Source organism: Agrilus planipennis, unplaced genomic scaffold, assembly GCF_000699045.2.
Source record: "Agrilus planipennis isolate EAB-ADULT unplaced genomic scaffold, Apla_2.0 scaffold50, whole genome shotgun sequence".
In the NCBI taxonomy this organism is placed as follows: domain Eukaryota; kingdom Metazoa; phylum Arthropoda; class Insecta; order Coleoptera; family Buprestidae; genus Agrilus; species Agrilus planipennis.
In genome coordinates, this window is record NW_020438881.1 from 191,461 (window position 1) to 208,419 (window position 16,959).

At 31.5% G+C, this 16,959-nt stretch overlaps 3 protein-coding genes across 5 annotated transcripts; 2 read left to right on the forward strand and 1 right to left on the reverse strand.

Moving 5' to 3' along the window:
* Nucleotides 1-290: 290 nt before the first annotated feature.
* On the forward strand, nt 291-3,456 carry LOC108734866 (DNA ligase 4). Its single transcript, XM_018466578.1, has one exon. The coding sequence runs from the start codon at nt 842-844 to the stop codon at nt 3,215-3,217; it is 2,376 nt and encodes a 791-aa protein (XP_018322080.1). The 5' UTR covers nt 291-841; the 3' UTR covers nt 3,218-3,456.
* Nucleotides 3,457-3,553: 97 nt separating this feature from the next.
* On the reverse strand, nt 3,554-7,575 carry LOC108734867 (protein zwilch). Of its 3 annotated transcripts, XM_018466579.1 has the most exons (10): nt 7,319-7,575; nt 7,055-7,254; nt 5,950-6,199; nt 5,520-5,678; nt 5,141-5,453; nt 4,712-4,794; nt 4,467-4,666; nt 3,954-4,322; nt 3,774-3,886; nt 3,554-3,712 (listed from the first exon to the last, which is right to left on the reverse strand). In XM_018466579.1, the coding sequence occupies exons 1-10, from the start codon at nt 7,424-7,426 to the stop codon at nt 3,633-3,635; spliced, it is 1,875 nt and encodes a 624-aa protein (XP_018322081.1). In that variant the 5' UTR covers nt 7,427-7,575; the 3' UTR covers nt 3,554-3,632. The 3 variants fall into 3 exon arrangements, with proteins under 3 accessions (XP_018322081.1, XP_018322082.1, XP_018322084.1); XM_018466580.1 differs by lacking the exons at nt 3,554-3,712; nt 3,774-3,886; nt 3,954-4,322 and having other exon boundaries at nt 4,568-4,659; XM_018466582.1 differs by lacking the exons at nt 3,554-3,712; nt 3,774-3,886; nt 3,954-4,322; ... (1 more) ...; nt 4,712-4,794; nt 5,141-5,453 and having other exon boundaries at nt 5,654-5,742.
* Nucleotides 7,576-9,119: 1,544 nt separating this feature from the next.
* Nucleotides 9,120-15,163, forward strand: LOC108734865 (chaoptin). Its single transcript, XM_018466577.2, has 14 exons — nt 9,120-9,261; nt 9,521-9,812; nt 9,869-10,039; nt 10,331-11,120; nt 11,189-11,408; nt 11,482-11,706; nt 11,758-12,148; nt 12,209-12,456; nt 12,506-12,790; nt 12,846-13,325; nt 13,385-13,510; nt 14,103-14,216; nt 14,272-14,510; nt 14,841-15,163. The coding sequence occupies exons 1-14, from the start codon at nt 9,259-9,261 to the stop codon at nt 15,106-15,108; spliced, it is 3,852 nt and encodes a 1,283-aa protein (XP_018322079.2). The 5' UTR covers nt 9,120-9,258; the 3' UTR covers nt 15,109-15,163.
* The last annotated feature ends 1,796 nt before the right edge of the window (nt 15,164-16,959 follow it).

Consider the following 16,959-nt stretch of genomic DNA (forward strand, 5'->3'; position numbering starts at 1 on the left):
TTACATTAGTAATGTAACCGTTTGTGTTCTGACTTGAGAGAATTAATAAACTACTTTTCATAATAATGTTTTTGTAATAAGTATTTCTATTTTGAATCGTAGTTTAGGAAGTAGAAAATTATGGAATGTATTCTTTTGGTGTTGTGAACAAGGTGAAAGTTAAAAGCATTGACATCCATCTGCAATTCCAGCTTTAAGCAAAATGGGGCCCAACTTTAAAATTTGAAGAATCCCCTATTAACACTTATTTTCTTTGGAAGATGGTTTAATAAACAAAATTCATATTTGGGTAAATTTTTATTCAAAAAGACCATACAAGCATAAAACAGATTGGTATTTAATTTTTGATAGTAATTTAATCGTACAGTATTAAATTAAAGAGAGTTATTAAAATAAGACCCCCTTCATATAGCCGCCTATAGGTCTGCTAAAGACGTCAAAGTACATCGGGGAAAAACTAGGCTAAAGATTGAAAAGTGAATAAACAGCAAAATTAACTTTATGCTTAGTAGAGAACTGTACTTTCAACCAACAATCTGCTACCCTTAGTGTTTTTTACATGCAATTAGACTTGTGCTATTTATGATCAAAGAAATCACTGATTTCTTGTTTCGAAAGGTGGCTGAATGCGTAATTTAGTAAACAAGTTCAAATGTCTGACATGTCAGTCATCGCTCTGGTGCACGCTCTGATGTTGATGTATTAAGTTAGTCTTAGTCAGTCAGTGTAAACCGGTAGACGTTAGAGAATTCATTTCTACTTGTGTTCATAGTAAATGCTAATGTTCTAATATCATTACCTAATATAATAGTATACCGTGGCAAGTGAAGTGCATACAACAATGAATGAATTAGCATCGTATTTTAAATTCCAAGAACTATGTGACGTGTTAGAAGCCATATCTGCAGCTAAAAAGCCAAAAGAGAAAAAGGATATATTATCCAAATTCATCCAGCAATTTAAATCAAAAGCTGTTAAGCTGCAGCCCGAAATATCTAACAGCAGTTTTTTTCCCATCTTAAGATTAATACTGCCCCATCTTGAGCGAGACCGCGGTCCTTTTGGAATTAAAGAGTTTTCCTTTGCTAAGAAGTTAATAAATATGTTGTCTTTAAAACCAGATGGACCTGAAGCTTCTTGCCTTCTCAATTACCAAGGTCACTTCAAAAATGTTAATATAAAAGATTTTGCGGATGCAGCCTTTTGGATATTAAAGAAATATTATTATAAAAGTTCAAGTCTAACTATTCTCGATATAAATAATGGTTTAGACATGCTAGCACAACTACATTCGTCAGCGGAACCTCGAAAGTTTGATGAAACATTGTTTAAACTTTTTCGTGCCACTTCCGCTAAAGAACAAAAATGGTTGATAAGAATAATTTTAAAGGACATGAAACTTGGGATAGGTCAGGACAGTATACTCAACACGTTTCACCCCGATGCTGTCGAGTTTTATGCTTCAAACAGCAGTCTTACAAAAGTTTGTGGCACTTTAAAAGATTCATCTATACGATTAAACGAGATAGAAATAGAAATATTTACAGCCTTCAGAGTCATGTTGTCTAAACGATGTGACGTAAATGAATTGGTAAAAATTAGCAGTAGTCCAAACATGCTTTACTATGTTGAAACAAAATTTGATGGTGAAAGATTTCAGTTACATATGAAAGATAATACTTTTAAATACTTCTCTCGTAGAGGATTTGATTACACTGCCACATTTGGCGACTCTTTTGACAATGGACTTTTTACTCCCCTTTTAAAAAATTGCTTTGTTAGCAATGTTAATAGTATAATTCTTGATGGAGAAATGATGGGATGGAATACGAAAACACAACGTTTCGGCTCTAAAGGCATGAACTTCGACGTGAAAAACTTAACAGAGTCTACCACCCATCAGCCTTGTTTTTGTGTCTTTGATATTCTATTAATCAATGATCAGGTATTAACAAATAAACCACTAAAACAGAGAACTAAAATTTTATATGAAAATTTAAAACCTATAGAGGGGGTAATTATGCTTAGTAAGATTGGAAAGGCCACATCTCAAGCAGACCTTGTTAATGCTTTAAACACATCAATGGACAATGAGGAGGAAGGAATCGTTATTAAAGATCCCAATTCTGTTTATAAGATGAACGATAGAAATTCGGGTTGGTGGAAAGTAAAACTGGAATACTTCGAGGATGTTATGAGTGATTTAGACGTAATAATTCTCGGTGGATTTTATGGCTCAGGAAGACACAGACTCAACATTCGAATCTTTTTAGTTGGAATAGGAATGTCAGCTTCCGGTAAACCCCCCAAAAGATTTCTTGCTTTCGCAAGAATTCAAACTGGATTAAGCGATGAAGAATATTCAGTTTTAGATAAAAAATTAGGTCCATTTTGGAGAAAAATGGGTGACGATAATCCGTCTAATTACGGAATCAAATTCGGTAAAGACAAACCGGATGTATGGATTCCGCCAGAACATTCATGTGTTTTATTAGTTAGAGGTTCTGAATTAATAAAAACCTCAGACTTTCCCTCAAAGTATACTTTACGATTTCCTAGAATTCTCAGTATACGCAACGATAAAGCATACTACGACTGTCTAAATGATCAAGAACTAGAAGATTTAACAATAGGATCAAAACACGTAGAAAAATTAAACAAAAGACATCTTGAACTGGATGATCTACAGATTATGACAAAAAAAAGAAGAAAAGTAATCTTAAAAGCGAAGAATTTGAAAGATATTGAAGTTAAACGTAACATCCTGGACGGTTACGAGTTTAGAGTGTTAACTGGGAATAAGGAGTTCAGTAAAGACACAATAGAGAAACTAATTATCGAAAATGGAGGTAATGTAGTTCAAAATGAAGGGAATAAGACATTTTGCTTAGTAGCAGGTTACAATGATCCTAGAATTCAATTTTATCAAGAGAAAGGTCATTTTTGCGATGTTGCTAAATTAGAGTGGCTTTTGGAAGTTATAAACAGTGGACGATTTAAAATGTACGGGCCCTTTGATTTGCTCTCCTTCACCCATAAAACTCGTCTACAGTTTTTGAGAGAGTATGATCAATACTTCGATTCCTATACCCAAGAAGCCACAGAAGAATCGATTAGAAAATCAGTACAATTAATAAAAAAGAAAGGACATTACATAAATTTAATGCCTAATGAAGTTGCCGAATTATTGCGAGATTTAGAAAACGCTACAAATTGAAATTTTATACCAGTAATCAAGTAAATGTAACATACAATTGTGGGTATACAATGTAAAAAACTATTAACACAGTATATAAAAACCCCCAACACCTAGTTTTAAGTATAAAAAATGTCTATATTTATAGGCACATTTGCCATTTTTCCTTAGTAAAAGGGCATGACTTATCTGGTGTAATATACACATAAGAAAAGAAAAGAAGTGCCCTTTCTGTGAAACTAATGTACCTACAGGATTGATATTTGTATGATCTGTACTTGTACTAAATCGAATAAAATATTCAATAAATCATTAACACTATTAAAGTGGCATATAAGGATACTAAAACAGTAGTAGTAAAAGTATATAATTTATTCCATTAAACAGGATAGCCCTAAAACATAGAAGATGTAATGTTGTGAGTATTACCAGTTTACTATGGTCGTTTATACTGGGTATAAGTAACCATTTCTAAAACAAAAACTGATTTTGAATCCGATTGGACTTCCAACATATCTAAAAAATAAAATATTAGAAAAAAATGATTTGTGATAGACTCTTAGTAAATCGTATGCACCTCTGTTACAGACAGTAGGAGGAAGAATAGACTCGTCAGATAGAAGAAAAACTGTAGTTACTTCAGAGCTTCTATGCTTAGATTTCATTTCCAAACGCCACATAAGAGTATGTCTAAAAGAACATAAATTTAAATGAAAACCATTATTAATAATCTTAAAATTGCGGACATTTTCCTTACATATTGTCGAGTTTTACGTCTTCATAATTAACAGGTATTGAAATCTGACAAAGAGGATTACTTTTTAAGTGTGCTGCTGATTGAATGCAAGATTTTAAATCAAAACAACGCTCGAAAACGCTACTACACAAGGGATAATACGAAACAGGTTTATTTAATGCACAGAACTGTTCCATCATTAGTAGAAATTCCAATGAAATGTGTAACTGTGCAAGTTTATTTAGTTTAAGAACACATTCAGATAAATTTATCATGGAAGACTGAGAACACATTGTACTTCTAGCAATTCGTAAATGCTCCATGGTAGGCTTAAATAATGATTTTTTTGGTTGAAAGCTTTCTATTGTATCCTTCGAAGCTAAACCTTCGCTAAAATAAAAAATAATAGCACAATATAGACGAAATACCTTAAAATACAGTACGACTATATGTATATATATATATATATACACCTGTCCTGCACTAGGTATAAGACAAGATAAAATTTAAATTGAAATAAAGAAATATACTTACTTCCACTTTTCAGAAAAAGTATCTTTTGGCATAAAATGAAAATAATTGATGATAAAAACGTAATCTCTTCTCAATTTCTCAATTCCAAGTTCAATAAGGAGTTCTAACGCTTGATTTTCAGTAATATTTGGCACTGCCATTTTGCCACTATATAAACTAGTAATTATGTGTGCTATATTGGTTTGATCGTCATCTGGAATCTAACTATTTATTAATTGAAACACTGTTTCTTAACTATCACTTACAAGCAAACGAGATGTATTATTTTGAGCAATGTCTTCAAAAATTATAGAAAAGCAGTCTTTTAAATCGCTTACTTCTTTACAGGCTAAAAAATTATAAACAAAAAATGTATACAAGAAAATTTTAACTGTGCACCATGTGCAGAAAATATTACAAATGATGGGATATTGAAAAAAGAACGAGAACATAGGGTGCTATAGAATTAAATAAGAAAAACGAGAGATACTGTGCTACCGTGGGACACACTCTGAGAGAGGAAGGGATAGTTAGATGCATAAAAACAGAAACAGCAGTAAAGATAGGCGGAGGAAGACCTACATAACAATACTGCTCGCAAATAGTTAAAGGTGTAGGATGTCCAGGATAGGAAGGAGTAGAGATGCATGTCCAACCACTCTTCCAACTGATGACTCTGATAATTATAAACTTACAAATCAGCAATCTCCAGAGCTTATCAAAAATTGTTTCTTCCTTAATTTCAGCAATACTAGTTATCAAATAACTTAATGATGTACTGGCTCGGTCTTTTACAGTATTTGAATGTTTAAAAGTTGGTTCATTAAGAATTTCAGTAATGAGTTGAGTCAATTTAGTGAAACTCTTATACTCTATCCAATACATGTCATTTTCAAGAAATGTTGCTTTATTTTTTAATTTTATATCAATTAGATAGTGAAGAATTACAATATTGTTCCAAAACTTTTGCATCAGAGATTGAGTATGGCCTGCTATAAGTTGCATTTTCTGACAAAAGAAAAGTGATGGTTATTTTTAAAGGTGATATAAAATGAGCAAAACTTTTTTTATTACCAGTTGTAATTCGGATTTGTACTGAGGTATATCAACTTCACAGTTTTTCCATTGCGCATCAATCAAAACACTTCCTATCATTTCTGAATTAGTAGATACATGAGCATTTGAGAGATCTTTGCCAAAAATAGAATATAATCCACAGACATTATTATCAATCTAAAATAAATTGCACTGCTTAATGTTCCTTATAGTACTCTGTCATAGTATTTTGTAATTGTGGCTGAAAGCAAAAATTTACTTCAACAATAAACGAAATAATTAAATAAATAAATAAGCAGCAAACTTAAAATTTCTTTTTCAGACTCAAAAAAACATTAGGAATGCTAAAATATTACAAAAGCTCCTTTAAATTACCTAAAAGACATAAAAAGGACTACAAAAAAGCATTAAAAAGTAAATAATATAATGAATACAGAAAATTACTTACTTCTGCAGTAGAGCAATTAGCATTAGACATATGCTTTTTTTTCATGGAATCTACTTTAATTGTTTGATCCAAAGAAGAAAGACAGCCATAATCGTACACTAGTGTTCTGCTAAATAATGTATCATTTTTGCAAGAACCAATTATAACAACTTTGCCTTCATTTTTTCCATCACATAGACAGAAATACTTTTTTGTTGCATCACCTGAATTATCACTTCCTTTACTCCTATACAACAAGTTCAAGTACTTCCTACAAAAAAAAAGTACCTATTGAATCTCTAAATGTGTAAAGGAGTTTTTCCTGAGTAACTAAATAGCTGAATCTATTAGGCCAATATGTATTGGGAGCATATTCTGGTTAACAATTAATAGTAAATGAGACTACTGAGATTAGCCTGTAATTGTAATTTTTAAAAAGTTGAAGAGGAATTCCTCCACAATTTCCCAGTGCTAACAGTAATAATTCATGCTTTACAAATATGTACTAATAAACGCAATTACAGTGGGATACTGAAGTATCTTTACATCCTAGTTTCTTTTGGAAACCTTACTGGTTATGTGCTATTATTTTATTAGTAGCTACAATTTGTACAATCTGTCATAAATTAGTTTCTTAAAAAAATGTATATTCTGTTTAATTTAAACTTAGCTAGGCTATAAAGTATTCTCAGTGTATACAAAGAGCTTGAACAGGTAGTGTATATTATCATATCTCCTTGATGAGAGTGATATGGCAAATGAGTCGAACTACACAGGGAATAATGGTGTAGCTGTCCTGTAAATACTACAAGTAGATCACGTGAAATAGTACTAAAAAGTGGTCATATTTGAGAGGATACTACAAGTTAGTCATATCACAAAAGAAGTTTACTGCAGATTACTGAAATGATTGTTTATTTAAAACCATCAGCCGTTATGACTTTGTAACTTATCTTCAACCTGCTTTGACCATCTTATGGAACCTGAATGAAGTGCATAATAGTTATTTGTATTACAAGTTTAAAGTGAAGTTCAATCAATCACAAGATGGTTTTTATTCACCTACAGGCTACTCTATGTTGGGATCTCAATAGTCCTCTTACTTAATGTTAAATATAGATCTAACCTTGCATGCTGCAAATTAATAGGATAATGTTTGGCTTCATCTGCAGTCCACCAATTTATAGGATCAATAATATCTGAACAAACAGAATCTTCTTTACTTAGATCTAATGTTAAAGGACTTCCTGTTAAATCTAATTCATTATTAACAGTAATATCTTCATTTGAATCATCATCACTATTTATGTTAACAGACTTTGGTTTCTACAATTGAGTCGCTTTTAAACTTCTAGACACTTACTATATTATGTGCAATAATGTTACTTACTTGGCCGCATATCAAAATTATTTCTTCATTACTTCTTGTTAAATGTTTTAAATATGTAGGAGTCTTGGTGTACTTTATTACATTTTCTACTTCACTTGAACACACCATTTTACTTAACTTTGCGAACTTAACAATATGTAACTGTATATTAATTTCAAAAGATCAATTAACTAATAAATTAGTCTTTAAAATTGTATAATTTGAGACCATTTCGTTTAAAAACTTCTATTTAACGGTAACTATGACAATAATTTGAAATTTACCATAGACAAAAATTGGCCATAGAAATTGACATCTCATTAAAAATATTTGATGTGTTTCAAGTACCAGGAGGCCACGACATAAAGGTGGTTAAACTACAACATTGCTAATAATGGTCCTTTTTTATTCTTAACCGCAATTTAGGTATTTAGGGACTTTATCGTATTCATATTGTACATATATTTGGAAAACATTGATTTCACGGTTATTTTTCTAATTATAAACATGTGCCTCACTATACAAGATATAACCAATAGTGGAGCTCCAGTTAAATAAAATGACCGAGCGGAGTTTTGTTACTGCGCAACTCAAACTCAAGATTCACGTCATTCAAAATTACATCTAAGCATATTTTTTGAAGTTACGCACTTTAAATTAAGAAATATCCTATCAAACTGATGAATTATTATGTTCCATATAATCCTATCCTAATTTCCTATCTTAATTTTGTTGTTTAATTAAAACTAGAAGAATGAGCAGAATTGAAACAATGGCGAATTCAAAACAGGCAGACTACTTTACTACTTACTTAAATATATATTCCATTTCATTACCCTTGTCGATGGACTACATCCTTATTAAATATTTATTGTTCTTATAGTGTTCTTTTATCATTTAAATACACACATAATTGTCGAGAGAAATTAACTGTTTTAAAATTGCATTCATTTAGATAACTGCAATAAGTATATTTATTTACATTTCTTTTTATTTATTTCCCTTCATATTTATTAACCCGGTTTTTGAAACAATCACTAAAATAAAATTGTTAGAATTGGTTGGATTCGATTCCCGGTCAATACAAAATCTTATTTTATTTGTTTTTTTTGCCTTAATAACGTTAACGGCAACATACCAGGTACCATTAGAATTATATGTTTCACATCTCTCTTTTTATAATAAATTTACCGAAAAAACGTATCAGAAGTTTCGAGGTTCGCATATTCATATAATGATGATTGTCATGAATGTTAATTGCTAAGTCATATTAAAAGGTTAATCATTTAATTAGCTAATTTTATTGAGTTATATGTTCCGGTTTATTTGCGACACTACGTTAAATACAATATAAATTCTAAGAACGAGTAGGAATGTGGACGTAATTAAAACAATTACCTAACATTATTGTATCGTTCTTCGTTCTAGAAGGGGACGTTAAAAAGTAAAAATAAAAGAAAATAATTCGATTATAGGAACTCACTTCACTTTTCAAATATTATACGTAAAACTTAGTAGGTAATTATGTACAAATTAATGTACTCCTATATCCATAATACGTTCTTATTATGTAAGCCTTATGCAAATAAATGCGATACGTTTGCAACACGTAAAAGGATTAATGGAAGAATTACATTAATTCGTGTTTTCAAATTAAATACGGTTTTATTTTCTGACGCACATGGATTGTTTCAATAATTATTTTAACTTTTGATCGATACCAGGCTGCAGTGAAAATAAGTTTTATCCTATTATTTGAAGCCATAATTTAAGATATATTACATAATGGTAGGGGGAACAACTCTTCAGTCGCTTCCTTGTACTCCTATAGTTCTTGCAGTTTAAATTATACAAGTTGGTTTTGCTCCTACTGAGTAGAACAGATCGTGAAAATAGAAATTGCAATAGTATAGTGATATAGTTAATAAATGTTAAGTGTATGAGCTGTAATTTTATTAAAAATGGTAGGTCCAATTCTGCAATTACCGAAGGTGCCTTTTTATAAAATTGATTTTGCTTTATTATTAATTGCACAGTCTTTATAAGTATACCAAATATTAAATTACAAATACGTTTAATCCAAATGTAAACGTACAATTTAGATTTTAACTGAAGAAACAGTATATTTAATGGGTGATATTTAGCCCATACAAAGTAGGATTGTATTTGTAAATGGACTACTGTTAGGATATTACGATCATAGACCTTTTCTCGTTTTTGCAGGATTTAGAAGTACTATTGAGATTTGTTTATGCCCTTATAGTAGGGTGTGTAGTTTTAATGATGTGGATTTCGCTTGGATCAGCTCGAAACATAGAAGCAGTAAACTATCCTCCTTGCTACTTTAACCCTTTGTGCAGTTGTTCCAAAGCCATACCCGATTTAGGAATTGTACGATGCCAGGATGTATCTCTTCCTAGAATTCCAGACACTATCAATTCCTCAAAAGTATTTATGCTTCACATGGAAAACAACGGTTTGAGGCATATTGAGCCGTATTTCTTTCAAAATACAGGTAGCACTTTACGTTAAAAGAGAAAAAAATAAAGAATCCTAATGACGTTTCTGCAGGTTTATACAGAATTTCAATTATCCACAATCCTTTGAGTTATCTCCCTGATGAAGCGTTTGCAGGGTTAGAAAGGTCTATGTGGGAGTTAGACTTGAGTCATAACGAGTTAGTTGAGGTACCGACTCGAGCTTTAAAATATTTACAAAAATTAACACATTTGGATCTTACAGGTAAGCAATTAAAATTCCATAGTCTATGAGTAAAAAAGTAATTGTTATTGCGGAATTAAAAAAAACAATTGAATTTTATTTATCTACACTTTTAATTAATTTTTGTAAAATAATTTTGATTAAGTAAACTGTGTGTTAATTAATTCAATTCGGACCAATACTTTTAATACTTGTTTTTATGCAAAAATAATATGTTTGATTAAAATGTTGTACAATTGTTAGAACTTAGAGCAATGTTTCTATCAGAATTATGCTTTTTTATACCGGGCGCTGTTATATTCAAAATTTTAGGAAACTTCATTTTTGAAATCAGATCAGACACTTGGAGAGGTCTGGAAGACTCTTTAGAAGTGCTTATTCTGGCTGACAACTCAATTAGTCGTTTGCCACTAGACGCTTTTTCGGGCCTTCCCCTTCTAGATACGATCGACCTGACCGGAAACAATTTGCATGAAATCGACCCTTCCGTTTTTCGAGACGGCATGGGTAGATTAGCTCATTTGATACTGAAAGACAATCAGCTGAGTGCCATTCCTTACGAAGCCCTGTCACCTCTAAAAATGTTGAGAACACTTGACTTAAGTTACAATAGAATAAAAAAAATGGAGCCAGCCAATTATAATGAAAATACTAAATACAGTTACAAATTTTCCTTGGACACATTCAGACTGGATTTTAATCAAATAGAGGAGTTAGAAACGGACTCTTTTCAGTTTTTTGGGGTTTTAAACAGGACTTTTCTGGATGGTAATCCTATAAAGTTCGTCGAGCAAAATGCATTTCGACCGGCAAAAATAAAAGAGCTTTATATGAGAGGATGTGAAATAAATGAAATATCACCATTGGCATTTGATGGCTTGGAAAATTCTTTGCATGTTTTGGATTTGTCTGGTAATAATATAACCGCTTTGCATCACGAAATTTTCCATAGGTTTGATGTTCTTCGTACGGTTTCCTTGAAAGATAATTTGATTACCGACTTCAACCCAGTTGAAACATTTAATGGGTTTCAGTATACTTTATACAAACTGGATATAAGTGGAACTAAGAATGCTCTTATTTCAATTCAGGATTTAAGAAGGTAATATAGTCTTTTAATATTATCGGTAACCGAATACGAAAACGTTTGTCTTTACCTTGGATAATTAGATTAAGAAACCTTCGCGTCTTATCGTTATCGCGATTGCAACAATCCCATTTGTCTCCGGAAAATTTCTTGGAATTTGGAACAGACTTAGAAGAATTACAAATCAATTATGGCGATTTGAGATCAATAAAGAGTCACGCTTTCCAAAGCGTCCATGGTTTAAGGAGAATTGATTTATCTGAAAATAGAATCGATACAATAGACAAAGACGCTTTTGCTGATGTAAGTCTTTCATTTCAATATTCTGAGGGCACCGATTATTGAAACTTTATTTTTGTATTTATTTTGGAAACAGATTGGACATTCATTGGTTTCATTGAAATTGTCTCATGCACTTTCCTCATCTATTAGCCAAATTCCAGCGGAATCATTTGGAAGTTTAACGAATTTGGAAGATTTGGATTTAAGTTTCAATAGGATACAAACAATGCCTGACAATTGCTTTCATTTTATGAAAAAATTAAAGATTTTACAGCTTCAAGACAATTTGATAGACAAAGTTCAAAAAGGAACGTTTCAAGTATGTTTCAATTTGTGTTACATCCACTTATAACATTGAAAAAACTTTTAGGGTGACTTACATTCCGAATTAGAAATTATATACATGTCTTTCAATAACCTGAAGACTATCCAACAACATACGTTTACTGATTTGTCCCTTCTCGAACAATTACACTTAGACGATAACAAAATAGAGAATTTAGAGCGTAGAGCGTTTATGAATCTTAACAAACTTAAAAGGCTTAATTTAAAAGGAAACAAAATAGCATCAATATCATATGAAGCATTCCAAAATTTACCGGATCTAGAGGATTTGGACATGTCATACAATAAGATTTCTAAATTTGAATTTGCCATTTTTGACCAAGTTGGTACTTTGTCGATGTTCAAAGTGAACATGTCCCACAACTCGATTACTCGATTAGGTTCTGATAATCCATTATCATTTACAAGAGATAGTGGTGAGTAAAATGTAATATTAAATAAATTTTACCAATATTATAGTAGATAATTGTCTGAAGCGATGGGAACTATGCATTCGACAATAAAAGTTTTGGACTTGTCGTACAATAACATTACGCGCGTTGGAATGAGATTCTTTCATCCTGTCGAAATGTCATTGACATATTTGCATATGTCTCACAATAATCTAAGAAACTGCACAAAAGACATTTTTGGAAACATGATTCATTTGCAACTTTTGGACTTGTCTTATAACAACATTTACGAAGTTGATTATGATACATTCAAAAGTTCCCATAATTTACAAGTAAGTCTCAAATTGATTGTAAAACAGTTCGAAATGGGAGTATTTTCAGGAAATATTTTTTCATCATAACGAAATTATGGATATTCCGAAAGATTTATTTAGGAATCTGAAGAATTTACGTGTTGTGGATTTATCATTTAATAGACTTAGACTTTTGCCTGATAATCTCTTTAAAGAGGATGATCTTGAAAAACTGGATTTGTCAGGAAACGATTTCAATCGATTTCCATTTAATAGTTTCTCGTTGGCTGCAGCTTCAACATTATGTGAATTAGACCTTTCTCATAATTCTATTTCGACTTTAGCTCATAATGAAGCGTTAGGAAAATTTAAAGTAAAAAAGAACACGATTATAAATGTGTCCACGTTAACTGCAAGAAATGTTTTAGAACTTAATATTTTTGGACTTGTCTTATAATAGACTGGTACAACTGGAATTAGCAGCATTCTCCTTTCTACCGAAACTTTTGGCTTTAGATTTGAGTCACAATTCACAACTTGTACTAGAACGAAATGGCCACAGTTTTCAAGGATTAGAGGATTCACTGTTGCATCTCAAACTGGATAATGTTTCCTTTATTCAAGTCCCTGAAATGCCATTGCCTAACCTCCTGACTCTTTCCATGGCTTACAATTCTTTACCCAATATCCCACAGGAGGTCGCATCCAATCTGACATCACTTAGAAGACTCAACTTGGCACACAATGATTTGACCACTGTTCCTTTAGTAACCCATTCCTTTAAGCAAATTACTCATTTATCTTTAGCTGGAAATCCAATAACTGTATTAAGTAATACAAGTTTGCTGGGAATAGGCGATCATTTAGAAGAGCTGGACGTAAGAGAAATGGAGCTTACTACACTAGAGGTAGGAAAGTTTATAAATAAATTTTTCCATCTCACTTACTGCAAGAATTTGTCTTTCAGACCGGCGCCTTTTGTAAGATGAAGGCTCTAGAAACCTTGAAGATCAGTGATTACAAAAATGTGAAAGATTTTAATATTCCTACCCTAATTGAGAAAAATGTTGGTCTTCGGAATTTAGAAATACAAGTAAGCAAAAATGTAAAAGAGCAATTAGTGAACAATTAGAAATTTATATTGAAGTGGTAAATTTTTGTTAATGATAAATTAGAGTGCGTTCTATTTTGTGCAAGATCGAATTAACATGAGAATCAAAGAAGAAATTCGAACATATATTCTTAAAAAAAATTGGTTGAACTTCTTTGAACGTGTTAGCTTAGATAACGAAGAACGTCTCAGTTTTTTCTGCTAATTTTTCTAGGTGCGATAGTTATACTTTCAGTTTAATTTTATTCATTTTCTGGGAAATTCAGAAATGATAAACACGAAAATTCAGATTTTTTAGTTTCATATGGGTGAAAATTCCGGAAATTCGACTATTGCGAAAACTTCTGTTAATTATAACGAGACTTTTGTAGAATTAGATATAGTTTCCGATTATATATTTGAATCTGTCAATGAAGTTATTACTCTCATCTTTTAAAAACTGACTTCGAGATAATTACCTTTATATTTTGCATTTAAAAAATCCTAGCACCGAATTAAAAATGTCAAAAGTTCGAACTTCTGTTTCAATTTTATTTAAAGTAATTAGAAAGTTTATAATGATAACCTTTGATAGGTTGAAAAAGAAAGTAATTTAGAGAAAGAAATGCGAGGAGTTCTTCCATCCAAAATTAGAAATATTACTTTTACTGGACGGGGATTGAAGAAAATTAGCTCATATATTCTACAGGTGAGAATTCAACCCCAAAGGGTAAATTGCAATTACATAATTTTGTTTCTATTAGGGAGTTCGCAGTCCTTTCCTGCACCTTTCGTTTTATAATACAAGCCTCAACTCTATACCAGATGATTTGTTCCTTAATTTAGGATGGGCAAGGAACGTAACAATAGACGTTAGAAATAATGGAAATTTGCAGAAGTTGGAGAATCCATCAACAGGCAGTAGACCTGGACTACCTGGTCAGACATTCCTGCTTGATGTGTGGATGTCCGGAAATAAATGGAATTGTGACTGCAACTTGGGGTAAGCTAAACTCTTTCTACATCTAAATTGCTTTATCTACAAAACCACTAAATCGAGTTAAAAATTCAATAGACAAAAATCATTTTGTGTTGTTTAACGTAAATTTTGTTTAAAAATACCATTTTATTTACTTCGTGAGTACTTTAATTTCCGTACACTGCAGAGGAAGAGCGACCTTACAACGTTTTCGAAACCTAACGTTTACTCATCGTTAATGTGTATTGGTTTATAGTTTCAAATATCAAATTCCAAAGTCGGCAGGTTGAATGATAAATGCACACTGTGTGCTTTCATCTGAAATAATGTGAATATTTTCCTATTTTTTATTAGATGGGTTGAATTTTGGCAACGGAAGCGTCGTCAGTACCTGTGTCAACATCCAAATAATAATCATTTCGAAAATACTCAGGAGTACAATTGTCGTCACGTTGAAGATGATCTTCGATTGTCCAAATGTTCCAACCGTAACAATGAGAGTCTGATAGAAATCTTGAAGTCAGACATTGAATGTGGATGGAGCAGCGCGTCAAAAATTTCCAGTTCCTTCTTTACATTATGTTTGTTCAGTTTATTTTCTCTGCGATTCATATTTAATTAATTATTGTGTAACTCTTGAAGTGTAAATAAATTAATTATTAAATAATCATAGAATTTTTAGTACCTACTTATCTGTACTTCGAATCTTTCATATACATGTACTTACTTGTAGGATGGATCGTGGATAGTCAATTTTAATATTCTGTAAGTATGTACTCAAACGTTATTACATCCCTAATATTGTTTGAATCTTTCGTAACTGACTAAAACTGCATTATTGATAGAATAAAAATTTTTATTCATATTTGTTTTCATTTATTTTCTGTCATTATTATTATTATTGTTAAATGTCAACATCGTATAAGTAACAAAAAGAAATTCGGTAAAGATTAAAATCTTTTAAGGAAAACAATTATTTTAAGTAGGTAACGTCAGGTAGTAGTATATTATACATATATAGCGTCGTGAAATTTAATTGTTCACTCATATTAAAAGGTTAATCATTTAATTAAGTAGCCTTATATTGCGTTTTATGTTCCTGCATACTACGACAGTATGTGCTACGACATTTACGATTATCTGATGTCAACTTTTTAAATAGTTTAAGTACCTTAGTGGACAGGTTTACGAAAGAGTTCTAAAACATAGGAAAATTTCATTTTTTCCTCTTCTCAAAATGTTACTTAAGAAATCAAAGCTGACTAAAGATAAGTCATTCGTATAATCATACCCTTGGTGGAAATACATCTACAACATTTTACAAGACAACTACAACTTCCTACGAGAAATTGCTAAAACATTTTACAACATTTAATAATTATCTACAACTTGGTCCCATCTTCATTATGTTTAAGCACTACAACTTTTTAAAAGAATGTACGCGAATTGGGACACTATTATTACATTGCCTAGAAAGTTGTTGCAAGTTGTAGCTCACTATAAACCTTAAAATTATGTCATATTACGAGAAACCACAACTCTTTATGTCCCAAAAGTCTACAATTTTCTACAACCTTTTACAACTAAATTTAATATATTCTCCGTCTAGTCACTACAATTTTCTACAACGAAAAAAATTGTCAAAAATTGTTGATTATTGTATAAAAGCGTAGTTTGTTGTAGATATATTTTCACCAAGGATATTATTATAATAAGAACACCCAAAAATGTGTTTATCCTTTTTTAGCAAAACCACCATTAAGCATCATAATGTAGATAATGATTTACTTATTGCTCTAAACATAGCTTCAATTAAAGTAATTAATTTTTTTGTTAAATTTTTATTATAACATTGTACTGCAACCTAGCAGTACTATTAAGTATCACGAGATAATATCAGTAGAAGCCCATAGCGGTCATCTCGGCAGTACTGCTAGTGTCTTGGTACTGTGGTAACCTCGACTGTAGATGTCGCAGAGATGTAATTCCATGGTAGGATAGATAAAAAAAAATAATTACTCTGCGTATTGAAGCCATATAACCAGGGGCGCAACAACGTTACAGTTTGACTGGGTGCTCTCACCATAATACTATAAATGACTAAAAAAAAAAGGTCAAAAATGTATTGAATTAAAATTAAAATACTTGAAAAGAGTTCGGCTGCTCATTTACGAGCTTGAACTATTTGAACCGAACTTTCAAGTTGGTTTATTATCAGAATCGACTGTAATTGACTGGGTGCCCAACCCAATCGAGAGGGTGCCCAGGCACCCGTGGACAACCTCTTGTTGCGCCCCTGCATATAACAATGACAAAAAACACAAATTAATAAGCTATCAAAACGTTAAAGGTATTTGGCTGGGCATACCTACTAGTGAACTTTTCTTCCTAAAACTACATCTACGTTTTGCTTTTGGTGAAGGAATCTCCTAGATGGTTTACTAGTTATTGATTATTAATGCAAAACAGTCTT

Excerpts from the sequence above, each read along its gene's own strand:
- LOC108734867 (XM_018466579.1), bottom strand. The coding sequence starts at position 7,426 with ATGGTGTGTTCAAGTGAAGTAGAAAATGTAATAAAGTACACCAAGACT. Across the intron at positions 6,200-7,054 it reads ATTAATTTGCAGCATGCAAG|GAAGTACTTGAACTTGTTGT; the intron begins GTTAGATCTATA and ends TTTTTTTTGTAG. Across the intron at positions 5,454-5,519 it reads ACAAATCCGAATTACAACTG|AAAATGCAACTTATAGCAGG; the intron begins GTAATAAAAAAA and ends TTCTTTTGTCAG.
- LOC108734866 (XM_018466578.1), top strand. The coding sequence starts at position 842 with ATGAATGAATTAGCATCGTATTTTAAATTCCAAGAACTATGTGACGTG.
- LOC108734865 (XM_018466577.2), top strand. Across the intron at positions 12,457-12,505 it reads AAAGTTCCCATAATTTACAA|GAAATATTTTTTCATCATAA; the intron begins GTAAGTCTCAAA and ends GAGTATTTTCAG. Across the intron at positions 14,217-14,271 it reads TTAGCTCATATATTCTACAG|GGAGTTCGCAGTCCTTTCCT; the intron begins GTGAGAATTCAA and ends TGTTTCTATTAG.